At 42.0% G+C, this 27,383-nt stretch overlaps 2 protein-coding genes across 2 annotated transcripts; one reads left to right on the top strand and one right to left on the bottom strand.

The window, feature by feature from the left end:
• The first annotated feature begins 415 nt into the window (after positions 1–415).
• Positions 416–9,987, top strand: LOC108898102 (protein spire homolog 1). Its single transcript, XM_051066714.1, has 13 exons — positions 416–480; positions 592–756; positions 975–1,061; positions 1,546–1,675; positions 2,560–2,601; positions 3,749–3,903; positions 4,238–4,319; positions 4,413–4,555; positions 7,222–7,359; positions 7,447–7,517; positions 7,612–7,639; positions 7,788–7,951; positions 8,060–9,987. Exons 1-13 carry the CDS (start codon positions 418–420, stop codon positions 8,325–8,327), a joined length of 1,536 nt encoding a protein of 511 aa, XP_050922671.1. The 5' UTR covers positions 416–417; the 3' UTR covers positions 8,328–9,987.
• Positions 9,988–13,712: 3,725 nt separating this feature from the next.
• klhl38a (kelch-like family member 38a) lies at positions 13,713–26,640 on the bottom strand. Its single transcript, XM_051066712.1, has 4 exons — positions 26,056–26,640; positions 23,005–24,361; positions 22,695–22,800; positions 13,713–14,226 (listed from the first exon to the last, which is right to left on the bottom strand). The coding sequence occupies exons 2-4, from the start codon at positions 24,358–24,360 to the stop codon at positions 13,937–13,939; spliced, it is 1,752 nt and encodes a 583-aa protein (XP_050922669.1). The 5' UTR covers position 24,361; positions 26,056–26,640; the 3' UTR covers positions 13,713–13,936.
• Positions 26,641–27,383: the final 743 nt, after the last annotated feature.

Below are 27,383 nucleotides of genomic sequence, written 5' to 3'. Positions count from 1 at the left end.
TGTCCAGGATTGCCACATGCAGTTGATATACACAACATGTCAAGAAGGGAGGGTGGTTTGTTATTTGCAACAGTCACCCAGAACTTTCAATAACTGACTCGTGCAGCGTGGGTTCAGCAGACGCACATTAATAGCTGTTGTTAACTCCTCTTTTCCACTCTGTCCTACACTGTCAATATAGGATGAGACGGATATCGACATGCTCGTGTGAAACAATCCATTGATTTATTTAACCAGACTGCTATGACAATATGGGCAGTTTGCCAGTGACCTTAACTCCAGTCAGTGCTGTGAATGCAGTGGTACACTTAGTGCATATCATGACATTAGGAAACAGTAATTAATCTATCTGTCTTTTTTCCTCTCCCCTTTTTTATGCTCATCTTGTCCCTTTTCTTGCCTAGAACCTTCCGGAGAATGGAGGGTGAGACTCGAGAGGAACCTGTTAAAGACCTCAATGAACTACAAAATGCGGACTGGGTAAGAAGAATGTCTACTTTATACACCCAAACACCACAAGTAATTCCATAACTTTTGCATGCATGTTTTTCTGAATATATGTGCAACAAGTAACATTTTTATTCCTGCTAGGCACGGTTCTGGGTGCAGGTGATGCGAGATCTACGACATGGTGTGAAGTTGAAGAAGGTTCAGGAACGCCAGTACAACCCGCTTCCCATTGAATACCAGCTAACGCCATATGAAATGCTGATGGACGACATCCGCTCCAAACGTTACAAGCTGCGAAAAGTCATGGTAAGGATTTCCTTTCCCTGCACAGTCCCACCATAAACATTAATTTCTTTTTAGCCCGTTTTTTCTGTTTGGAACAAGCCAGGATCAAAATGTTACAGTAAGATGATTACTTTGGATTTTGCTTGTTTCCTACATGTGAAAATGAAATCTCAGATGACTGGTAATGGTCTCAAGTGCATGTGTTATACTTTTTTTTTTTTTTTATGATTTCATCCCAGGTGAATGGAGACATCCCTCCGAGGTTAAAGAAGAGCGCACATGAAATTATTCTGGAATTCATCAGGTCACGACCTCCTCTCAACCCTGTGAGTATTACACAGTGCCTGTAACCTCTTAGGAGATACTTACCCCATTGGTGCAATATTAAGTCTTCAAGTTTTAAGTTTATGTACAGAAGTTGTTGTAGAGTTTTAGGCTATACAGTATTCAGTATACAGTAGTGATGTCTCAAGTATTTCTGTCAGAGCATCAACATTTAAAGCCTGAATCATCATCCAGATTTAACCATTGTGAAAACAGTTAGTCATTGCAATCAATATTTTTATATTATTAGTTCACTGGCATGCACAGTAGATGCCAAATGACTGGGTGTGAATGATTAGGAACATAATGACACACGCACGTCTACCATCATGCGGTGGTATTGTTGACAAACTGATGAGCAGAGTAGTTAGATGACTTAATGCAGTTACAAAACACGCAACCTTTCTGGGGAGGCGTGAGGGGGAGAATCTCACTTTGGTCTCCATAGTGATCAAGCACTCACTCTTACTGCGGTTGTCATGACAGGTTTCAGCCCGTAAACTGAAACCCCACCCTCCAAGACCACGGAGCCTCCACGAGCGACTGCTGGAAGACATCAAAGCTGAAAGGAAGCTCAGGCCGGTCTCACCGGACATGATCCGCAGAAGCCGCCTTGGTGAGACGCTGACACAGACGTGACAATGTTTATATCCCAGCATACCATCTGTCCATGAAAATAGCTGTGCAACACTCTCCCTGGGCAGAACTTTCACAAACTACCAAGCTAAACCTCTTTGTTCTGAAGAAATCCCTCTGTTGTTTCTAATCTGACTGAGTGTTTCTGCTAACTTGCTGCATGGCTTCTCTTTATGAACTGAACCATTAACCACAACTTAATCGTTCTTAACTGCGTCCATCATGAGTACTCTAACAGCTTGTACTGATCTGTTCACTCAGAAGTGTCATAGTGTTTAAACAGGGATGACTATGACTGCAGCTGTGAGCCTTCAGCTGTGTGCTAGACCTGCACTGCTGAAGTGACTGATAAATATTCTCTCTGGTTTTATCCTCACTTACATTTCTGTTAATATGATTTTATTATGTAATGCTGCCTTTTGTGGGTTTCTTCATAAATCCCAGCAGTGCATAAGAGGCCATTTTGGTCTGTGGTGGTCATAAATGGCCAATTGGAGATAATGTTTTAAACCATTAAAAGCATTAATCAGATAAAAACAGCAAATATTTTGCCAGTTAGTACGATACAGTGCTTCTATACAGTGCACACAAGACGCCTTTTGTTGAGGGCTTTGGGAGAGTAACAGGCAGCAGTTGTTGCATAATCATTCATATGGGAGGCTGTACGGGCTCTCTGACACACTCTGAAACACTGACATTATAAAGTGTATATTATTTTTAGGAATGGTCTATTTTTGTGAATGATCTGCTTTATAAACTTGGATGATTCACTGATTTCACCATCCATTTTAACTCTCGTGGATTTCTTTTTCTCCTCTTTGCCTTCATTTCCTCTTTTCTCTCAAACATGGGCATATCTGTCAGTCATGCGACCTCTTAGCATGTCTTACAGTTTTGACTCATCAGGTAAAGTTAAACGTCACCTGTTGTGTTCCTACTGTTGTTCCTTTTGTTTTCATTACAGGCTATTTTTAGGGTTAGCGCTAGCTTCTCCCTGATTGAAACACACACCTTTTTTTTCCCCCATGCTTTTGTTGTAGAAATTGTGTGTATGCCACACTACTGTCACTTACCGGCTGATATGATACACACACCTACTCTACCCAAAGAAAGGATGGGTCGGCGCAGTGCAAGTTAATCTCCTGAAGGTTTTTCATCAGGGCCAGCGTAGAGGTGCTGCTTCTAAAGAGCAGGACTTCTGTATGTTTAAATTGAACAGTGTTTGAAATGCCCTGGGTATAGTAGCTACTCACAGTGACTATCTGTGTATCCAGGTGATAAGGTATGGCCATTGAGCCAGAGCCAGTAGGGTGAGATTACAGATCATCACCCTCTCTCTCTCTGCAGCCGGCCTGCCCTGCTCGTCACCCTAATCTGCTCTCACTGTGGAATTTGAAAAATTACATAACACTGGTGTCAGCAGCCCACCTCAGATAGATAGTCGAATGGCAGATGACAGTCTGAATGTAGCGCTGCAGCTCAGAGGACGACCATAATCCAGATGGACGTATGGGAATAAATAATCTTTTCTTTTGCGCTGTGGCTCATCGTCTTTCTCTGCTCCCCTGGCACTTCCCTTCACTTCCCTTCACTTCCCTCTCCCTCTGTGCTTCCCAGCTACACACAAAGCCTCTATGTCTTGAGTGCAGCCCCTGGTCTGACAGATGCTTGTTGCTGTCATGCCCTCCCTGTGGTACCAGTCTGGTGTTAGGGATTAAAGTATTCATGTGTGCAGTTCTGCTGACGCCTGTTTTCTCTTAACTCCTTTTACAGGCGCAGGGAAAAAGCATCAGCACCCCTCAGGACTTGTTCCGAAGCTCAGGTAAATAAGTGATGTCTCATGGTGTAAAGCCAGCATTACTGACTCTGTTCTGTCATACAGTTACAATACAGAGACACCCACAGTTTACACAGGAGGTCTGGTGGCCAGCTGTTCAGATAAGGAGACAATTCAAAACGATTTATGGTTCACTTGCGAGACCAAAATCATGTTCAGTGCGTCAGGAGCTATTATCTTCTCCTCTTAACTCACTCTTCTCTCTTTGACCCACAGACACTCCTGATGCACCCAGGAAGTTGGCCGGCAGCACCCATTCTCTGGCCAGTGGCACCACTGGACCCAGTCAAGGTGGAGTGCAGCCTCTCAGTCAGAGGAAGAGACTGCTCAGGGCGCCCACGCTGGCTGAGCTGGACAGCTCCGAATCTGATGTAAGATGTCGGCTGCATTCATGAGATGTGGTGACTTCTATATTTGATGCTTTAAGAGAGAAAATCTACATTGTTTATTTGCATAATAAAGGTCATGTTTCAATTTAGCAGCTTGACAAATATTGATGCATCATCTGCAGTGTAATTGAAGTGTCCCTGTTTCATGTTTCAAATGGCTCAACAGACAAGTAATGCTGACATAAACTCAAAGACAATCAGCTTGTTAATATTTCTCAGGGAATCTGGACTGGACTTTGTTTTCTTATGTAATATTCAAAGTGGTTTGAAGCTGTCAGTACCTTGTGACTTAATATGTGTAATCCTCTGATGACAGGAGGAGCCCACGCGAAGCAGCTCCAGCATGTCCACATCTTTGTTGGAGGACACGTCACCTGAGTCCATCATAGGGAAGAAGGGTAAGAGGTTCCCTTGATCGTACTGTAACATATTATGTTCCACTCTTTTCTCATCTTTTCATGCATTCCTCTTTGTTTGTCCCGTGTCTCCAGCTCCTCCAAAGTTCCTTCCTGTTTCTGCCACCCCGCAGCCAGACAAGCGTCAGTCTCCACAGAGGCGGCACTCTATCGAAAAGGAGGCCCCCACCTGTGTCCGTCCCTTTGTCCCTCCATCCAGACAGACCTCCAAGTCTTTGGTATGATAACTATGGGAACTATTCCTATTGGATTAACCATCAAGGCCTGAAAGAAAGAATGAATGAATGAAAGAATGAATGAATGAAGCCCTTAAGAGTTGATGACACATCTTTAACCTTCCACATTGCATCATAGCATGCATCTGTAGCAAATACATCCATGTTAGATCATTAAATTAAGATAGTATATTCCACTCCTTATTGATGTAACTTAGATTATCCTCTAATCTAATCAGTCAAATGTACCACAGTCTGCACACTAATGAAATATAACTAAATACAAAGCAGAATTTACAAGTATGTGGCCACTGAAAAGCATTTATATGATTTGCAGAGTTTGGTCGTAAACATGGACATCACATGTCATTTAAATGAATGGCAGCCCATCACCGTGGCTGCATCTACCAACAACACTGGACGTACAATATGTGTCTGTTGAATTTACTCCCGTCCTGTGACCAGTCATTTGTTTGCCATGAGGTCATCGGTAACTCTGCGCCGGTCGTATGATTCTAGTGAGGTTGATGGATGTAATTGAAACCACAGGACAGGCCGCTGCACCAAGAGGATTTAGATGGAATTGATTCATTCTTACCACTCGCGGGTTTAATGGCAGACCCGCTCTCACGGGCATAACTTGATATTTCGATTTTTACACTACACTTTCACAGTATCTCCCACTTAAGATTAGTCACTTGCATTGTTATTTTAAAGACAATCTGATATTTCTGATGATTCACTTAAAAACATCCTGTCTTGTCTCTTAAAAATAACATCAATTAAACTTATTTGTGCCAATTCCAGAGAATCAAAAGATAACATTTAGAGTCCACTAGTCATCCTTTTCAGGATAAAATCAAAGAGTAATTTCTTTTAGCAGAGGCCATGTTTCTTTTCATTTTCTCTCTCTGTATTTTTTTTTGACCTAAGCACATGCTTGAGCATTCTTAGCCTTTCACATAGAAACCAGGTTGAGCTTCACTAGTAGATGTAAAACAGAAAGGTCTTTGTTGCAGCTCCCCTCCCCTTGTGGTGCTCATATTATGCTGTCATTAATCTGTTTACGCTGATTGGCCGTCTGGTCCCAAAGACTTACTTGCAGTTATTTTCTGTTTTGTGTAATGCTGCAGCTGATGGCGGATCCCAGCGCCAAGGTAACTTGGTCATAATGCTGTCTATCCATCACCATCCTTTTTTTTTTAAAGTTTTGTATCAAAGTTTTTGTTTTGTTAAAGGGACACTGGTCAGAGTAAAATGTGGCTCTGCACCATTAGTAGACACCAGCTACGATCCGTGGTGTCTGTGAAGGAGCAGAAAAAATGAAATCACGGGATGAATGCTCATCTACATGAACTCTTCCTTTTGAGATGGACGTTGTCGGATGATTTTTCAATCATGAGACTCTGTTACAAAGTTCTGCTGTTGTGAAATTTAATTTCATGCCACATATGAAATGAAATAATAATGGTGTGAGCTCATGCAGTGAGAGTTTCAGACAAATTAGGCTGTAAATAATCATGTATCTGACAGTCTCTCCAGAATATCCCCTGATAACCTCATGAAGCTCTTATATTAGATTTTATGAAATGTACTGTATGTCATTATGAGGTCCTGCTTTGTTTGAATGTCCCTGTTCCTTCTGTCTGCTGGTCAGGTGGAAGCAGCCAGTGGTGCTCAGGGCACGGTATGTCACTGTTACTGCATATCATTAAATTGTATCATCAAAAGCTCATGACACTGTGTGGGGAAGCCATCCAGAATAACTTATAATTCATTACAGATGTGTTTTGGATGAACGGGACCTCGTGTCATGACCCTTTATGTGAACAGGAGATCTGTTGCATAATGAAAATAGCTCAGGGAAGGTTATGAAGGAAGTGAGAGTTGAGAAATAATCTGTGAACATTTACATCAGAAGCTCACATTTTCTAATCCTAGCTAACTGAGTGTATATGATTGGTAAAAGTAAAGTTCCCTGAGCTTTTTTTTAATTTTTTATTATTAACTTTTTCTGAGTTTGACTTTGGGAGCATTAACAAAGATGAAAGGAAAAGCTATGTCACAAATCTCCAGCTTGCAACTTGGTGGGGGTCCACTTGCTTAGTTGGGTAGAAATAAAGATTGCTAAACATTCAGCTGTATAGAAAACATGCATGTTATGGCTGTAGTCCTATTGAGTTATGTTAGAAGTAAACATGGAAATTACCAAATTAAATTGACTCTTACATTTAGAAACGTTCTTATCTGTTGAGTCTAGTTTTTGGTTATTTTTAATATGGACATGAGGGCAGTAATAAAGTTAATGCAATAATGAAATAATCAGATCGTCAAAAGCTGTGGACCACCACCACCAACATGGGGGCGGGGGGGTTACATCACCAGGATGCTCTGTATTTCTGCTCATTGTCGCACTGTGATGTCACTGGAAGCATCCTTCATGTAGAGGACTGTTTTCACCCTCACCATCTCATTGCATGTTCGGTCTTTTGGTTAAGTGGTGTGCAGTGGGAGCTTGGTTTTTCCATTTAGCTACACTCACGTGGTGACAGTCTCTGTGACAGCGGATGCCATCACCTCTTGCTGTTGAACAGTTTCGGGTGAATCCGTTTGGTCTGACGAGTGAACGTTAAGGTGAGTTTGCTGATGCGATTATTCTTTTTGTCCAGGAGGAGTTCTGCTACCCGGTGGAGTGTCTGGCTCTGACGGTGGAGGAGGTGATGCACATCAGACAGGTTCTGGTCAAGGCCGAGCTGGAGAAGTTTCAGCAGTACAAAGACATCTACAACGCCCTCAAGAAAGGAAAGGTAGAAAAAAAAAACTGTCCTCAGGTTTCAGGCTGATATTTCCTGACTACAGATCCCATTTACCTCAGCTCGTTCTCTTCTCTCTAGCTTTGCTTTTCGTGTCGGACCAAGAGGTTCTCCCTCTTTACCTGGTCCTACACCTGCCAGTTCTGCAAAAGGTAAATTGAAATCGCTTTTACTAGAACCACTCAACTGAAGTGCAGCAGCTGTTCAGTAATATTGAACTTAACGGTTCATTTTTATCTACCTCAGGCCTGTGTGTTCCCAGTGCTCTAAAAAGGTAGGAGGCTGTTGACTTATATTTAACACACTCATGGACACTTTTCTGTAAAATTTGTTGACACTCTTAACACCTGTTGGCTGATCCATGAAAACTATCAAGTACTTACTGAGCAGTTTTCATCATTTTGTGTATGTTCGTACCTCAGATGCGGCTGCCGTCTAAACCTTACTCCACCTTGCCCATCTATTCTCTGGGCCCCAGTGCAATGGCTAAAGAAGAGGCAAGTGGAGCGTCCGCCCCTGCAGAGCCTGAAAAGAACCCGTTTGGGTCTGGACACAGCCGTCACAGCCTACGTCGAAGCGTTTATAAGTATGTCACTGCAGAACTCCCATTTCTTTCTATATACAGAGAAAATATGGTAAAAACGTCATGTGTTTACAGGTTAGTTGTTCATTATTTCTCTCTCTCTATACTCAGGTTTTCCAAGCATGGCAGCAGTAGCAGCAAAGATGGCCGGTCACAGGACGAGCCAGAGCTCCCCAAGGAGCTGACGGAGGACTGGGTCACCATGGAGGTGTGTGTAGACTGCAAAAAGTTCATCACGGAGATCATCTCCTCCAGCAAGCGCAGCCTGTGCGTGGCTACCAAGCGTGCCCGCCTCAATCGCAAAACCCAATCCTTCTACATGTCGTCTTCTAACTCGGTCAACTTCCGGCCCTCAGAGCGCACCATCAATGAGGTGTAGAAAGTAGGACCGCCCTGTGCACTTTTGTTCGAGCTGAGTTTATTTGATTAAATGGATTTAAAAAAATCCCTTCTTAGTCTGATTTTGACCTGGACTGGTTCACTGCTGTTGATGTAAATGGTTATTTTCAAAAAAAAAAAAAAATCAGAAGTGACCATGAAGCCAGCCCATCCCTACCCCAAAGGTAGTTAAGGTTCTTACACCTTACCCTCCCCTCTCAGGAAACATTGACGCACTATGATTGGTTGTGACTAGTCAGGGCTCTGCAGTAGCTGCCTGATAACAAAAGAGAGCCATGCTTGTATCAGTGGCAGTGATTGTTGGTTGATAAATGGACACATCGAGCTGCTGATGTGAACCTGGTAAGAGAATGTATATTTGACATAATAGCGGGATCAGATAATACAGAAAGCCAAAAGTTCCAGTGAATTTGTGTAAATAGTATCAAGGCCCAAACCCTAATCTTAGCTACCAATAAATTTTCCAGTTCCTGTTTACTATGCGCACTCAGGAAGAACAACCGATTGTCTTTTTGACAGAAATGCACTGTAGATCCTCCTGTCAGGTCTGCTGGGTTAGATCTCAGCCACTCCCCTGCCCTTACTTTATTCTTCCAGCAACAATTATGCCAAATGTTACACCATTCTTTCTTCTTCTTTTTTTTAGCCAGTTTAAATGCATATTTACTATTATCACATAACACTTTATTTTTCTGGGTGGGGTTTAACTTTTAGTTATTATGTATATTCAATTCTGTGCCTGGTGCCAAAATGTTTTTTTTTTTCTTTTTCTTTAAATGCCTTTATAGTTGCGGACCTATTGTACATATGTGTGATAAACTCAATGGGGGACATTTTAGGGTAATCCAAGATTTGGTTTCTTGCCCTTCCATGTTCCAAGCTGGGCAATAGAAGCACAGAAATGTGGGTAATGAATGTGTACATGCTGTATATCCTAATTGTTCCAAATTTAAATTTAATATAAAAAAAACTTAACGAAGTAGAAGTATAATTTTACCATGTTTTATGATTTCTGCCTCTAGAGTTTCTTTATTTGAAATTCTTCTATGAGACCTTTATTATTAGTGTTATTATGTTTGTGTCAATATAATAGTAAGATTTTATTTCTATTGTATAGTTTATAAACTCCTCAGTGTTAAGATATTCCTCTAAATTGCAAATAGCACTTTCATTGGACCAATTTATTGTTTATGTTGGGTTTTTGTCTTAATTAATAATAATTATTAAAATCTTAGTTTATCACCTCTTGGGGGGGTCCATAGTGCCATTACCCAGGGTTCCTCATGAATGAAAATGTGTATGAATGGTTGCTGGTTGTTTGTAAGGAAGAATAATGGCTAAAACAAAACACTCCCCTGAATTGAATGTAGGCATTTTTTAAGTGTGTAACTGTCATTGAATATGCTTTATGAACATATTATCCCTTTCAACACTCATATACACATATACATACAAACATCTTATGTTCATACAGTGTGTTTTGTGACAGATATTACCAAATGAACACAAAGCCTAACCAGCCATGCTCCAACAACATCTGACCAGTTTTATTTTAGACCTCTGTAAGGAATGTGTGCATGCTGTACTGTGATCTATTTGTTTTTATCAAAGAAATTATAATAAAATCATCATGATTCTTACGTTTGACTCGGTTACCCTGATACAGAATGTCAGGCTTAGTGTTAAATCTAGTTTTTCAAACATGCAGAGTTACATTAGTCAGCAGAGGGCGATAAAAGGAAATCTCTCTGTTGTCTTTACATCATCATCCTGTTGTCTTAGCGACATCATGTGGTGGAAGATATGTATTGCAGGTGTTTAGAAGTTAAATCTCTTGATATGTTTGATCATAACAAAGTGTTGCCATACAAACACTGTTTGCAATTAACCAGCTTCAATAGTTATCAGTTTAGCAATGGTGACAGTACATTTAACGGGCTACCCAGAGACCTTTACTAGCTCCATAAACCGAAAATTATTACCTCCGTTTTTCTTCTTTCACTTGGTTTCCTGATTTTTATGTAGTTCTACTCTGGTATTAAAAATAAATTAAAGACACCATACCCAATCTTAAAATTGATTCTGTTACTTATTTTCACTAAAACACTACTGTGTGTTTTAATGACTTTGTAGCTTTAAGAATAAAGTGCATTTTAAGAGATTTGACAGTTTTAGATTACATTGTTTCTAAAGGTGTTTAGCATTAATGCTAAAAAAAAAAAAGTGTCAGGCAAATACTTAAAGTGAGACTGGCAATCTACTCAACTGATCTTGTGTAAAATAGACCACACAGTTAACAGAGTTTCCGTCTTTTCTAAATCATCCCTGGCTGTTTGGGTGTGAACCCTCTTCAAGCCTCATCCATCACATTAACACTGGGGGATGAAGTTACAGACTGGTAAAAGGCCTTCTCACATGACACAGCAGGGAAATCCTTCAGTTAGCATTCAGAACTGCTCCAAGCTGAAAGCAGGTGTTGTTGGTTGTTAAGCTGGTTGTTATGTGTCTCTCAAACCAATAAATAAATAAATAATGTCTGATATTAATGAAATGCAATTCTACAATTGGGAACTTAAGACTTGGAAAAGTTGGTTATAACAGAGGGATGGGAACTCAGTTATTGGTTTCATGTCATAGTTTTCATTACTTTTTTTTCCCACACTTGGCAGTAATGACACTGCTCAGGGGGTTATTCAGATTTAGGTGAAATAGTTCAAAAGTAAGTACAGCGAGAGCCTGTTCTAGCATAGGGTTTATAGTGGTAGATATTGGATAATGTATTTATACTGTATGAGCGTGCTGATGCATGCTGCACATATATATGCATACAGGTCACTTAACCACAACTGTGTATGCGTGTGTGTGTGTGTGAGTGTGTATGAGCTCACACACGGCAGTGGCAAGCAATGAAATGCTATCCCTTGATGGGTTAGTAACAGACACTGAAAATAACCTGCTGGGCCACAGCTTCCCTGAAGGGTGACCCTCACACACTGGTTTCTATGGAAAGACAGCAAGCAAACACATACTCAATAAAGATTCTGAAGAGGCTGTGTATTTAGCAGCAGCTTAATAAAAAAGTCTCACAGGGCGTTGCTCTTAAATGCTGCTCTGGCTAACTGAATGACATCTGACTCAGCTCACGGCACTTTATCTTAATACAGTTCAGACATTTAGGTTCATTGTTAACAGTGTTTTGTCTCAAGAGTGATTTGCACATAGACACAGAAACAGAGGGTTGTTGTGAGGCATTCAGAGTGACCAGGCTAACAAGGAACCATTTAACCCAATGACAGTCTGAGCTTGCTAATGTGGACTGTGATGAAATTCCCTTTTGGTCGCTGCTCCTAGGCAAGTTTCAATGTTTCCCCACTAATGGGCAGGGATTAAAATTTAAGAGTGAAATCTGATCCTAGATCTCTTTCCCTAAGGTCAACTTCACTGGAGGGCTGCATACAAGTCAAGCCTGTCGGAGTGGACCGGTAACTAGATATTTAGCCTACATGTGGAGCTCCTACATGGATGGCCAACACTCTGTATGAAGAGAATGTGGCCTGGGGGATCGAGAGGTTGGCACACGTCAGTCACACTGTAACATAAAGCAGTGTGTTAATGTCATCTAAGATAAACTGATTTAACCTTCTATCATTGCTCTTACAATATTACACCAAAGTTAAATATAATGCAGTATTTCTGTGGATGTCGCACTGGTACTTAATGATGTATGGAGAGCAAAATGTGTGTCACCTGATAGCCAGCGAACATGTTTCTGTCCGTGTCAACAATGCTCCCTTGTGTATGAGGGGAACATGACTCAGCCTGACTGCAGACAACTGGAGAACCATTTAAAGTCTGCAAGTTCAACTAAAGACCAGTAAGCAGAGTTCACAGATTCAGTCAGTTGTGTCAACCTGTTTTTGTATGTAGAGACATTCAGAGCAATAAATCAAATACAGGATTTTCTTTTGTACTGTACATTCATACTGTAAAAATAAACGAATGTTCCTCTGAAAGAAAGTCACACACAGGAAAGTAAATAACCAAAATATAGGTGTGTTGCACAATGAGAAATGAAAAGAAATATAGAGATGTCCCTCAGTTGTGCAAGTAACAGCAGCACATTGTACATCATGCAGCTGATCGCTGATGCAGTCTTAAACAGACTCACTACAGGGATGCATGCCATAGATGATCCATTGGTGTGATAACAGGGTTGCCATGGTGATTGTCACCCAGAGGCTGGTTGAGTACAGCAGTGAATGTGTGCTCCATGAGGGTCAAGAGGGGTACAGGATGGAGACAGTAGTGGCCAGCAGTGATGGTACAACATGTTTCCACAGTCTTGTTGACTGTGGCCTGTTTTTTTTTGGTTTTTTTTGTCATACATCTCGAACAGTTTTTGCTTCGTCCTGTTGTTTCCTCTGACAAATAGAGGATTGATTTCAGATCACTGGACGTGCTTGTGAGTAACCACCTGCAAGTAACGTGTGTGTGGCCGTGAACTCATTGTAACCTGTAAACCCTGACAATCTCCCTAAAACCATCTCAAGGCATGGTTGTGCTGAGCAGGGTCACTGCATTCCCACCAGGCACTTGCATTCAAAGGCGTCATTGTCACATGTCGTCACATCAACATAGCTGCCTGCGAAGCCATTTTCTTTATCTAGCAATTGCACATGATAAAATTAAAGGTAAACAACCACTGAAGAAAACAATCATTTGTATTTCCTCTCTGAAACATCACGTCTTTTTATTTTACTTGCTGTAACATTCGTAAAATGATATACAGAACATGCTTTGTTGGGAGTTGTGGGAATAATTCTAAAAGTAACGGACCAAGCCAGCAAAACTGGAATAGTGTTGACCCAGAAAATGTTATTCTAGTAAAACTGTTCTTCGCGGGAACATTACAGCGGCCATACTGGACTGCTGTACTTTGCCACGGGAGCTTGTCCATGTTCTGTCACAACTGTTTTCATCATCAAGTGCACTCTGTTAGAAGCATGTGGGTCACGGAGGAATGTGTTTTCTATAAAGTGCAAATTAATTAGCTGTCTGATCTGTCATTGTCAGTTTTACAAGACAAGCAGAGCTCATAGACACACAGCCAGACGCATAATTCCCTATGTATCTAATTGTCATAGAAAAGTAATCTGCAGCTGCCAGGCAGAGTGATATGCTGCATATAAATGTATGGGAAATTATAACACTCAAACTTTTGGGTAGCATCAAACAGGCGCAGCCATCTGCAGAAAGAGCTTCTTCAGATAATGTGTTGTGTCTGAACAGCTGCTTGTTGTGCATGTATGACTGCCTCTCGTCATCTCTGGGGTTCTCAGTTCAGTTCCACCCCAGGTGCCCTCAGACATGACACCTCTGCACATCAGCTGAGCTCTCCTTTGATTCGCATTAAAGTCCGCCTGACTTAACATGCCGCTAAGTTGTGGCAGAGACTGAGCTGCGTGAAGGAATGCCATCAGTCTGAAATGGTTTCCCATTTGTGTAGTTAGAGGCCAATAAGTCATGGCAAAGGGGAAGTGAAGAACTTGGAGCTAAGCATTTGCCAAAAGTGGCTGACTGGATGATCGGTCATGGGGGGTTGGGTCTGTTGGAAACACAGACTAGCGGCAGAGAGCCGTGGTCAAATAGCTTGTATGGCAAAGAGCCTTTCGATGTCCAAACGTCTGTCTTTGGGTCATAACACTCGAAGCAGTCTGAGTCCTCGATGACATCATGGCTGTTGAGGATGCGTCCACCGGTGACGTACAGCTTGTTGTTGATCACTGTAGCACTGTGATGCATCCTTCGCTCTTTGAGGTTCTCACATTTGACGAATTTGTTGGCTTTGGTGTCATAGGCTATCACTCGCCTGGTGTACCCTGGAAATTAAATTTTCATGTTTTGGTATATTTCAAACAACAACAAATAACACGAGAAGCCAAAAACCTACAATGAATTGCTTGTGCTATTTCCTGTGTACCCAAATCCTAGTTGTAGCTTGTTCCTCTGTGCCATAGAGCTCCACTGCAGTTTTAAGTCAACCCCACACACACTGTCCTGGAAATACTCACTAGAGCACCAAATGTGTATTAATCCACAGCTGAAAATAGTCCCCAACAAATACACTATTTACTCCTCCATGAGTAATATTTGCTAAAAACTACAATGCCCAGCTGCTTCAGGAAACTACTGAAAAACACATATTCATGATCTGTTTTTTATGATTTAATATAATTTATGTCCTTATGTCTTCAGTAGGAAGCAATGGGCTTGGAGGCAGCAGAGAAGAACATTGCTGGTTGAAGTCTTTTCACAGGATTTATTGAGAATAATAATAATTAAAGCTGGCGAGCAGCGTTGAACGGCCCTCGCACCCGGCGCCCGTCGGGGGAGCGGCGACCGCGGACCCCGGCAACCGCGGGGTCAACGCAGGTCGCAGGGCACACGCTGGCGTAACAGTTCACACTTCCGAGATGTAAAAATTTAAAATAAAAGCTTTTATGCTAATTATTTTCTGTGATAATATTTTTCAGAGCTCATCATCTGTGACAGCTCTTGGCTCTCCTGACTGTAACCTCTCTGTGGCAGCTTCTCACAGACTCAATCAACTCCTCTTCCCCTCCCCCTCAAACACAAACACAAACACAAACACAAACACACACACACACACAGATACCCCCTCCCAAAAGGAGATAAAACTCAGTTTTAACTTGAGTTTACAAGCTTTGAGCTTTGAGCAAAAGCATTTTTTTGCAAGTTCTGTTATTGGGTGCATATATAAATCATTTATGCTTAAACAAGGGTTATAATGAAGTTATTTGAACAGTGAATATCTCATCTGCCTAAAGTCAGGGCGAAGCCACTAACCAGCTGTAGGGATGGGTATCATTAGGATTTTATCTTTATCCATACAGACCCCTATCAGTCCAGCTCAGACTGTTACTGGTTTAAGAGAGTGAAGTTTATAGCAATTTGCAAAATTTGGAGATTAGTGACAAACTAACCAGTTAGACTACATACAGACAAGCTTTCATTTTAGCTGTTAGTAACAGTTTGCCATGAGCTTAACCAGCGTGCTGTGCTTCGTGTTAAACATGTCATGAGACTGTGGACAACGTTTGAGCCAGCTTTGACATCTGCAGATATGAGTTTCTGAAGGGGGCCTGCTGAGGTTAGATGTGCTGAATAATATCCATTTTCATATCAGAAAAAACACTGGCATTAAACATTGTCTTAGCTCACTGAGCTGAGGTCAACAGGTAATATAACCAACCTGTGAGGTGGCTCACCCCCGTAAGATAAACACATAAATGATCCTGATAGAACCGATAATTAAAGGCACATCAGTGACAGGGAATGCTATTAAAACTAAACTATAAACTGGTGACATTAACTGCAAAAGAAGATTTTTATTGATACATTTCAGGTAGAATTTAGTTTTCAATAAGGAAAATGCTGTAAGAACCTGAATTTGTTGCAACAAATTTAAAATAAAAGCTTTTATGCTAATTATTTTCTGTGATAATATTTTTTCAGAGCTCATCATCTGTGACAGCTCTTGGCTCTCCTGACTGTAACCTCCCTGTGGCAGCTTCTCACAGACTCAATCAACTCCTCTTCCCCTCCCCCCTCAAACACACACACACAGACACACACCACACAGAGACCCCCTTCCAAAAACCCATCAAAGAGTAATACAATGGCTCCATCTGTAGGATAAAGTAGAGAGTCGCAACAGGAAGTTACCCCAAAATCTGAGGTTTCAAACAGGAAGTTGGGTTTCCGAACTTTGACGGGCCAGAACCGGCACACGCTTCGACCCAAACTCACAATTTTCGGAGGACTTCTTCCAAAAATTGTCAAGGAGGGGCTGACAACATTTGAAGTGAATCTGGTCACCCGTCTAGAAACTGGACATCACACTATAAAATATGTCATTTCCTGCTATAAATAGGTGGCGCTACAACATTGTATGAATATTGACATATGGATGTGTGCAGATAGGTACCATTAACAATCCTGTAAAGTTTGATGCAGTTTGGACAAAGTATGGCCGAAATATAGCAAAAATAAAGCAACTTCCTGTTTCGTGGCGAGTAATCGAACTTTGAGGGGCCATAACTTCCACGCCCTTCAACAAAAACTCAAAATCTGCCGCAATTTAACATCGTCTATGTCTTAAGAACATACTATTAAGTTTTGAAGTCAATGGGATAATGCGTCTAGGACTAGTTCGCGTTCAAGCGACCCCTGGAAATGGCCAAAACACACAATTTTTTCACCTTCCGGTCAAAATAAAAATACTTTCTGTTGGGTTTAGAATATGGCTCCAAGAGACTTTTTGGTGCGTCATGGGATGTTACATATGTGTGCAGATTTTCAGATTTTTAGGCGCAACGGGCTTGAGGGGCTGTTCCGTTTAAAAATGTAGGTGGCGCTACCGAGGGCATTTTACCACGCCCATGCTCAAGACCCCTAAATTATTAAATTTTTCGCCGTGCCTGACGCGTCTGCAAATTTTGGTAAGTTTTCACGCATGTTAAGGCCCTCAAAAAGCCGATCTAAGAGGCGGAAAAAGAAGAAAAAAAATAATAATAATAATAATAATAATAATAGCTCCTTGCAACAACGCAGAACAAACGGGCGCACCCGCGCCCGTCGGGGAGCGGCGACCGCGGGACCCCGGCAACCGCGGGGTCAACGCAGGTCGCAGGGCACACGCTGGCGTAACAGTTCACACTTCCGAGATGTAAAAATTTAAAATAAAAGCTTTTATGCTAATTATTTTCTGTGATAATATTTTTCAGAGCTCATCATCTGTGACAGCTCTTGGCTCTCCTGACTGTAACCTCTCTGTGGCAGCTTCTCACAGACTCAATCAACTCCTCTTCCCCTCCCCCTCAAACACAACACAAAACAACACACACACACACACAGATACCCCCTCCCAAAAGGAGATAAAACTCAGTTTTAACTTGAGTTTACAAGCTTTGAGCTTTGAGCAAAAGCATTTTTTTGCAAGTTCTGTTATTGGGTGCATATATAAATCATTTATGCTTAAACAAGGGTTATAATGAAGTTATTTGAACAGTGAATATCTCATCTGCCTAAAGTCAGGGCGAAGCCACTAACCAGCTGTAGGGATGGGTATCATTAGGATTTTATCTTTATCCATACAGACTCCTATCAGTCCAGCTCAGACTGTTACTGGTTTAAGAGAGTGAAGTTTATAGCAATTTGCCAAATTTGGAGATTAGTGACAAACTAACCAGTTAGACTACATACAGACAAGCTTTCATTTTAGCTGTTAGTAACAGTTTGCCATGAGCTTAACCAGCGTGCTGTGCTTCGTGTTAAACATGTCATGAGACTGTGGACAACGCTGAAAATATTACTTTACTACTACTGGCCGAACAGGCGCTTTTACAAAGAAAAGGTAAAGGCCAGCAGCTTTTACTTTTCAATGCACTTGTCGTCAACTTGAGTGGCTTATATTCAGCTGGTTCACCTCGACGCCGGTGGACCTAGTGCACTTTTCCTGTCGCCGTACACTGAGTAACACGAAAAAATCAGCTGACCCCGTGTGAAATTTCCTAACTGATCAAAACCAAACTGTAAAGACAGCATCAATCCACGCTCAGCTTTGGTCAAGGGGAGACATATGGTAAGATTACATGAATTCATGTAATCTTCTTTGAGGCTACAATTTCAGACTTAACTAAGTCATTCACTAGTGTCTTGGCAGCGTTTATGGGTTCTTTAGACAGGTCTCTAACTGGTTTTCTTTCCAGGGTCATTGAAATCTTTGGCTTCCTACCTCTGCCAGGCTTGTTCTGCACAGTGTGGCTCTCCTTGAATTTCTCGGTGACGTTTCTCATTTGAGTTCTTGACGCTTGGAAATACTGTTATAACTTTGTATATCCTTCTCCTGCTTCCTGAGCATCGACAATTCTTCAAGTCTACAGTGATTTCCTTAGTTTTTGGCATGATGCTTTCTCAAGTGACAGCTCAAATCTTAACTGAAGTTTTTATACCGCGTGTAAAGCAGCTCTTGGCTCTCCTGACTGTAACCTCTCTGTGGCAGCTTCTCACAGACTCAATCAACTCCTCTTCCCTCCCCCTCAAACACAAACAAAACACACACACACACACACACACACACACACACAGAGACCCCCTTCCAAAAACCCATCAAAGAGTAATACAATGGCTCCATCTATAGGATAAAGTAGAGAGTCGCAACAGGAAGTTACCCCAAAATCTGAGGTTTCAAACAGGAAGTTGGGTTTCCGAACTTTGACGGGCCAGAACCGGCACACGCTTCGACCCAAACTCACAATTTTCGGAGCCAGTCTTTCCAAAAATCCTTAAGTTCTGTCCTGGAACAACATTTGAAGTGAATCTGGTCACCCGTCTAGAAAACTGGACATCACACTATAAAATATGTCATTTCCTGCTATAAATAGGTGGCGCTACAACAATTGTATGAATATTGACATATGGATGTGTGCAGATAGGTACCATTAACAATCCTGTAAAGTTTGATGCAGTTTGGACAAAAGTATGGCCGAAATATAGCAAATATTAAAGCAACTTCCTGTTTTGTGGCGAGTGATCGAACTTTTGAGGGGCCATAACTTCCACGCCCTTCAATGAAAAGTCCGAAACTTTTTGCAATTTAACTTCGTCTATGTCTTAAGAACAAATTATCAAATTTTGAAGTCAATGGATAATGCGTCTAGGACTAGTTCGCGTTCAAGCGACCCCTGGAAAATGGCCAAAAACACACAATTTTTTCACCTTCCGGTCAAAATAAAAATACTTTCTGTTGGGTTTAGAATATGGCTCCAAGAGACTTTTTTGGTGCGTCATGGGATGTTACATATGTGTGCAGATTTTCAGATTTTTAGGCGCAACGGGCTTGAGGGCTGTTCCGTTAAAAATGTAGGTGGCGCTACGAGGCCATTTTGCCACACCCATGCTCAAGACCCCTAAATTCTTAAATTTTTTCGCCGTGCCTGACGCGTCTGCAAATTTTCAGGAGTTTTGGACGCATTTTAAGGCCCTCAAAAAAGGCGATCAAAGAGGCGGAAAAAGAAGAAAAAAAAAATAATAATAATAATAATAATAATAAACCGAACGAAAACAAGAGGTCCTTGCAACTCGTTGCATGGCCCCGTTGGGCCCACGCAACTCGTTGCTCGGGCCCTAATTAAAGCTGCGAGCAGCGTTGAACGGGCCCTCGCACCCGGCGCCCGTCGGGGGAGCGGCGACCGCGGGACTCCGGCAACCGCGGGGTCAACGCAGGTCGCAGGGCACACGCTGGCGTAACAGTTCACACTTCCGAGATGTAAAAATTTAAAATAAAAGCTTTTACGCTAATTATTTTCTGTGATAATATTTTTCAGAGCTCATCATCTGTGACAGCTCTTGGCTCTCCTGACTGTAACCTCTCTGTGGCAGCTTCTCACAGACTCAATCAACTCCTCTTCCCCTCCCCCCTCAAACACAAACACAAACACACACACACACACACACACACACACAAACACAGAGAGAGATACCCCCTCCCAAAAGGAGATAAAACTCAGTTTTAACTTGAGTTTAAAAGCTTTGAGCTTTGAGCAAAAGCATTTTTTTTAAGTTCTGTTATTGGGTGCATATATAAATCATTTATGCTTAAACAAGGCTTATAATGAAGTTATTTGAACAGTGAATATCTCAGCTGCCTAAAGTCAGGGCGAAGCCACTAACCAGCTGTAGGGATGGGTATCATTCGGATTTTATCTTTATCCATACAGACCCCTATCAGTCCAGCTCAGACTGTTACTGGTTTAAGAGAGTGAAGTTTATAGCAATTTGCAAAATTTGGAGATTAGTGACAAACTAACCAGTTAGACTACATACAGACAAGCTTTCATTTTAGCTGTTAGTAACAGTTTGCCATGAGCTTAACCAGCGTGCTGTGCTTCCTGTTAAACATGTCATGAGACTGTGGGACAACGCTGAAAATATTACTTTACTAACTACTGGCTGAACAGGCGCTTTGACAAAGAAAAGGTAAAGGCCAGCAGCTTTTACTTTTCAATGCACTTGTCGTCAACTTGAGTGGCTTATATTCAGCTGGTTCACCTCGACGCCGGTGGATGTAGACATGCACTTTTCCTGTTGCCGTACACTGAGTAACACGAAAAAATCAGCTGACCCCTTGTGAAATTTCCTAACTGATCAAAACCAAACTGTAAAGACAGCATCAATCCACGCTCAGCTTTGGTCAAGGGGAGACATATGGTAAGATTACATGAATTCAAAATAACCTACAATTCCTTCAAATTAATTTGAAGCCAGTTTAATTTTTTGAGCCAGCTTTGACATCTGCAGATATGAGTTTCTGAAGAGGGGCCTGCTGAGGTTAGATGTGCTGAATAATATCCATTTTCATATCAGAAAAAACACTGCATTAAACATTGTCTTAGCTCACTGAGCTGAGGTCAACAGGTAATATAACCAACCTGTGAGGTGGCTCACCCCCGTAAGATAAACACATAAATGATCCCTGATAGAACCGATAATTAAAGGCACATCAGTGACAGGGAATGCTATTAAAACTAAACTATAAACTGGTGACATTAACTGCAAAAGAAGATTTTTATTGATACATTTCAGGTAGAATTTAGTTTTCAATAAGGGAAACAGTGTAAGAAACCTGAATTTGTTGCAACAAATTTAAAATAAAAGCTTTTATGCTAATTATTTTCTGTGATAATATTTTTCAGAGCTCATCATCTGTGACAGCTCTTGGCTCTCTTGACTGTAACCTCCCTGTGGCAGCTTCTCACAGACTCAATCAACTCCTCTTCCCCTCCCCCCTCAGACACACACACACACACACACACACACACACACACACACACACACACAGAGACCCCCTTCCAAAAACCCATCAAAGAGTAATACAATGGCTCCATCTATAGGATAAAGTCGAGAGTCGCAACAGGAAGTTACCCCAAAATCTGAGGTTTCAAACAGGAAGTTGGGTTTCCGAACTTTGACGGGCCAGAACCGGCACACGCTTCGACCAAAACTCACAATTTTCGGAGGACTTCTTCCAAAAATTGTCAAGGAGGGGCTGACAACATTTGAAGTGAATCTGGTCACCCGTCTAGAAACTGGACATCACACTATAAAATATGTCATTTCCTGCTATAAATAGGTGGTGCTACAACAATTGTATGAATATTGACATATGGATGTGTGCAGATAGGTACCATTAACAATCCTGTAAAGTTTGATGCAGTTTGGACAAAGTATGGCCGAAATATAGCAAATATAAAGCAACTTCCTGTTTTGTGGCGAGTGATCGAACTTTGAGGGGCCATAACTTCCACGCCCTTCAATGAAAAGTCAGAAACTTTTGCAATTTAACTTCGTCTATGTCTTAAGAACAAATTATCAAATTTTGAAGTCAATCGGATAATGCGTCTAGGACTAGTTCGCGTTCAAGCGACCCCTGGAAATGGCCAAAAGCACACAATTTTTTCACCTTCCGGTCAAAATAAAAATACTTTCTGTTGGGTTTAGAATATGGCTCCAAGAGACTTTTTGGTGCGTCATGGGATGTTACATATGTGTGCAGATTTTCAGATTTTTAGGCGCAACGGGCTTGAGGGGCTGTTCCGTTAAAAATGTAGGTGGCGCTACCGAGGCCATTTTGCCACACCCATGCTCAAGACCCCTAAATTCTTAAATTTTTCGCCGTGCCTGACGCGTCTGCAAATTTTCAGGAGTTTTGACGCATGTTAAGGCCTTCAAAAAGGCAATCAAAGAGGCGGAAAAAGAAGAAAAAAAATAATAATAATAATAATAATAATAAACCGAACGAAAACAAGAGGGTCCTTGCAACTCGTTGCATGGCCCCGTTGGGCCCACGCAACTCGTTGCTCGGGCCCTAATAATAATAAACCGAACGAAAACAAGAGGGTCCTTGCAACTCGTTGCATGGCCCCGTTGGGCCCACGCAACTCGTTGCTCGGGCCCTAATAATAATAATAATAATAATAATAAACAGACCGAAAACAAGAGGGTCCTTGCAACTCGTTGCATGGCCCCGTTGGGCCCACGCAACTCGTTGCTCGGGCCCTAATAATAATAATAATAAACAGACCGAAAACAAGAGGGTCCTTGCAACTCGTTGCATGGCCCCGTTGGGCCCACGCAACTCGTTGCTCGGGCCCTAATAACACCAGCCTTATCCTTTGATTATGTATGTCCTACATGATCAAAAAAACTGTTAATATTAACACCTGATGTATGTTAATGGCTACATCCCTAATGTGAAACACCTCACCTCCTACGATGTAGATCTTGTCCTCTATGACGGCAGCAGGGGCACAAACGTTCTTCACCGTCCTTGTCTCTAGCCTTGACCACAAGTTGCGAGAGATGTGATACACCTGTTGACACATGACAAATATCAACACTCAGGCTTTTGTCTAGAGAATCAAGGATTGATTTCACCATATGTTTGTGTCCAAGATATGCTTTTTAACTTTCCATCCACACATACTGATGGCAAAATCTGTTTTAGGCTATGCCTGTATTTGAATAAGTGTACTAGCACTTCATTTTTCATCCTTAAAGAGACTGGTCTTCTCTACCTGGATCAGCCTGACTGGGTTCTGCATGGCATCTTCTCCTCCAAAAACATAGATCCTCTGATCACTGGCTGCAACAGCTGGATGCAGCACTGCCGTGGGCATTGGTGCCATGGCCTCCCATTGATTAAACATACTGTTATACCTCTCTACTGACTGAGCGATTCGCTTGTCTACCCCAATGCCTCCTAAGACAAAAATAAAGTGCAGATAGGACACACTCTGGTGGGCATATCGTGGCTCCAACATGGGCTCAGCAGTCCTCCACTGGTTGGTTTTCAGGGAGAGTGTGTAAACCGTGGCACTGACTGAGCTGTCGCCTGATGTCATGCAGAGGCTGAGCCCGCCAAGCACATAGAGGATACTGTGAATACACACATACGCAGCTTTGTAGAGCCGTAGAGGAAGCTTGGCCAACCATTGCCAACGATGAGTCCTTTCATCGTACAGCAGGGCTTCTCGTGAAGTTTGTTCGTTGTTTTTGCGTCCTCCAACCACCACCAGTGTTTCTCTGCAGGTGTAGCGGCGTGGAGTGGTCCAAAGTGGCTTGAGCTCACGACTACACTTAGTGCTCACTGTAAGCATGAGGCGACGCACTGACTCGATTATCTCAGTGCAAAGTGTGGAGGACTGCACTAGGGGGTCGTTGGCAATGAACTGGAAGAGGTAAGTTGGATGGATGTAACGAAGACGGACTTTCTTGAAGAGATCATGTATCGCGCCACGTCTTGAAAAGGGGTCATGGTGGATCCATGCCAGTAGGGTCTCAAACACTTGTTCCTCCTCAGCACAAAGTCGGTCATCTTCTAGGTAACACATGAGCTCAGGGAGAGACAACTCACAGAAGTCTTCTGTCGCAGCTACATCGGAGAAACACCTCACAGCCATCTCCTTTGCTCTCTCCCTCAAACTCTCACAGTGAAGGATCTCAGAAAGCCGGATCATGCTCAGACAGTTTTCTGGACTCAACTGATCCTGTAGAAACAGAGAGCAGGCCTCAAAGAGACCTCCATAGTGAAGCATGGATGCCGCTTGCATGAGCGGGAGCACAATATCCATTGTGATAGTGACGCAGCCTGTGTAGACATAATCCACGATGCCAGCGAGGACGTTTGAAGAGATTCCTTTCAGATTCACACGGGCCTGACTGCTCTCCAGGAAGTTGCTGCAGAACATGGCGCGAAAGTACGGGCTGCTAGACACCAGGACATTCCTGTGGCAGGGGATCTCCTGGTGCTCTGTGCAGAGCAGGACGTCTGTCAGGATGCGCTCCTGCCTGAGGATGTTGAGCTGGGCGAGCAGGTGGGAGGGAAGTTCTGAGTCTTTGAAAGAGAAAACGTCTCGTGGTCTACAGGCCATTCTGTGGAAAAAAGAAAGAGAAAAGTAGAGAAAGAAGGAGGAATCAGTCCATTGTCATAGTGTTGCATTTCTATTGTCCACTGGAATCAGATGGTAGAAATGGTAGAAAAAAATGTGGTACTGATGACGTCATAATTGGCACTATTAAACTAAACTGGAAACAACCTGTGCAAGGATTTATAAGTGAAGGTATATCGTTGAAGTTGAATAGACCTACCTTCATTTAATGAATAATTTGACAGTTTGGGAAATATTTGCTTTCTTGCTGAGAGTTAGAAGGAGAGGTCAATACCCCTCTTATATCTGTACATTAAATATGAAGCTGTAGCCAGGACACAATTAGCTTAGCTTCGCATAAAGATAAAGACTCCCTAGGGTCTCATCTTGAGGATGCAAGGCTAGATCCAAAGGTAGGTAATGACGCCTCTATAAAAATACTACGCGTCTAACAGTAACCCACCAAATGGCTAATTTATGAAAACGCTATTTTGCTTGTGGAGCTGGGATGACACAAATCAAATTCCCATTGCAAACACAGGTAAGTTTAGTTACCTCAAACTGTGTATTGCACCTGCGTTCAAGAGATGTAGAAGTTATAATACTCTGCATAGAAATTCTGACTGACTGCATGACAGAAATGGATTAGTTTCATCTGTAAACTATTAAATAATATATATCTACAAAAACACAGCATGCACTGTCGGATTATATGATAATACAGACTAGCTTTGTCTTTTTCTCATTTGAATTTTTATCTGGCTTTCACCTTTGCCCTCACACTAACTATGTGGATCCCTGTGATAGCAAACCCTTTCATTTATTAGCTCGCACTTAAACTCTTAAAACTCCCACAGAGCAGCTGTCCTTAATGTGAATGACTGACTCACAGATTTCTATTTTAAACCCCTTCTAAATTATCTTGATGCATCCATGTAGCATTAGGCCACATCTCTCTTATAAAGCTGCACTACACTGTTAACGTCTGTGTTTGTCTCTCTGGCATTACTAATTTCTCTTGCTGGGCCTTTCTCTCCTTGTCTAGAACAAATAGATATAACATATCTCTATGTTATATCTATTTGTTTTTTTTTTAACTATATCCCTCCTCTTGGTTTCAGTCTGTCTCTCCCTGGTCGGCAGGTTTGTGATGATCCTGCCCTTTAAAGAGCGGGAGTTTCACTGGGCTATTAGCAACACTAAGTCTTCTAATCACTCCCACGACAGCTACTGATTTACTGCCACTCATGGGCACAGCCTGTCTGATATATTTGGACCTCTAATCGTTATTGTATACTATGAAATGCCAATGGCTGTGAGTGATGGTTTCCACTATCAGTTTTCTCTCAGAGCTCAAAAGTTACTTTGGACATTGTATAGTAAATCATGAATAATGTTATTATACATTATTCATGTACAACTGTTTATACACACACACACACACACACACACACACACACACACACATACTTCAGTCATTCTAAAGTAGAAGCTCTGGCTCTTTATTTCTGTGTATTTATTTATTAATTATTTGTTTGCTATCATTAGAAAATCAAAGAATAGTGCTGTTACACAATGAAAAACCTCATGTGAAAGCATTAGATAATTAGAATTGGGTCAAACTCATGAGTTGAATCATCTCTCTAGTGAACCTGCTGTCAGTTCATCACCAACATCTGTGACTGGGTGAATCCTTACCTCCTGCCCTCAGAAAAGCAATAATATCCCAAATATCTTGTTAGTCTGGTCAGTTTCAACCCAAAAAAACCCAAAACATAGTCCAGAGTGAATATAGGTGGTGTAGTCAGGGAGAGAGAAGGAGCATGACACGGAGAAATGACACGGCTCTCCAGTTAGGAGCTGTGGAGCTCGCCATGAGGCCACTGTGTACATTCCTGCAGCTAATAATAGTATCCCGGGCCACCATGACTCCAGCCAGGCCTCTCATGTGACACAGAGCTGTTTGGTACCCAGTTGCCGGCTTAACAGCTCTGCCAGGGTCCAGCAGAGAGAGTGTTTACAATAGCCAGAGGAGGGAGAATCATCACAGGGTCCTGAGTCAGCCATTGAGGCCACCCAGGCTGGTGTTTAATCAAAGTGTCCCTGAGCTGCTAACCCTTGTCCATCTTCTCTGCTCTGTTTAAATCCTCCCCAACTGCCTCCTCCCTCATGCGTGTAACCCAGGATGAAGGTAAATATAGAGTGGCGCTGATGGGCCAGCTTGATCAGGAGAAACAGCTGTAAGATCTGGGCTCAGTTTACCTCAAGGTATGGTGGTGTTTCTATGTGTTTATTCATGAGTGTGCAAACCTGGGGTGACTACTATTACCACTACTACTACTACTAGTCACCTGTGTGAGGTGTCAGTTTCTCAGTGGTATGTCATGTGTCATGTGTGTGTCATGTTGACAAATAATAGGACAAAGGACAAAGGATTTAATTATAGATTTTATTATTATTTTTTTTAAATAATGGATATCATCACCTCTTCAGACCTCTGAAAATCCTTCAAATCAAACAGTGTGAGAAGAGAAACAGCTCATGTTTACAATGAAACATCTGATCACTTCATTTTAAGGGGTTACAGGCCAAAAAGGCCAGGAAACAGTGATGTTGAGAAGCTTCTTATACCTTGCCAAAAGATAAAAATGAATCTGGACAGAATCTCTTGTAACATTATTTGAAGTCACTGATGGGCAAGATTAAAAGGGCAATAAATATCTGTTTTTATGTCATAACCTCATGTCTCCACGGATATTTTCCAGAGAGAGATATGACTCTGAGGCGTTTAAGCCTCCTTTTCCTCACAGTTTGTATCTCCAGGTTGTCATTTCTTTATCTCACAAGGGGCCCTTATCTGCAGCTCCTCTCTTACGTGCAGCTCCCAAGGCAGTGAGATGAATTATTGTCATGTTTGTTTAGTGGCACATGACAAGGAGCTGGAGTTACATGTGGACAGATTGAATGACATAGCTACAAGAAGGTGAGCTGTCAGCAACTCAGACATCATGACGTGAACGCACGCA

This window comes from Lates calcarifer, linkage group LG3 (assembly GCF_001640805.2).
Source record: "Lates calcarifer isolate ASB-BC8 linkage group LG3, TLL_Latcal_v3, whole genome shotgun sequence".
NCBI lineage: Eukaryota > Metazoa > Chordata > Actinopteri > Centropomidae > Lates > Lates calcarifer.
Note: the sequence above shows the minus strand (reverse complement) of the source record. Positions and strands in the feature narration are given on the sequence as shown.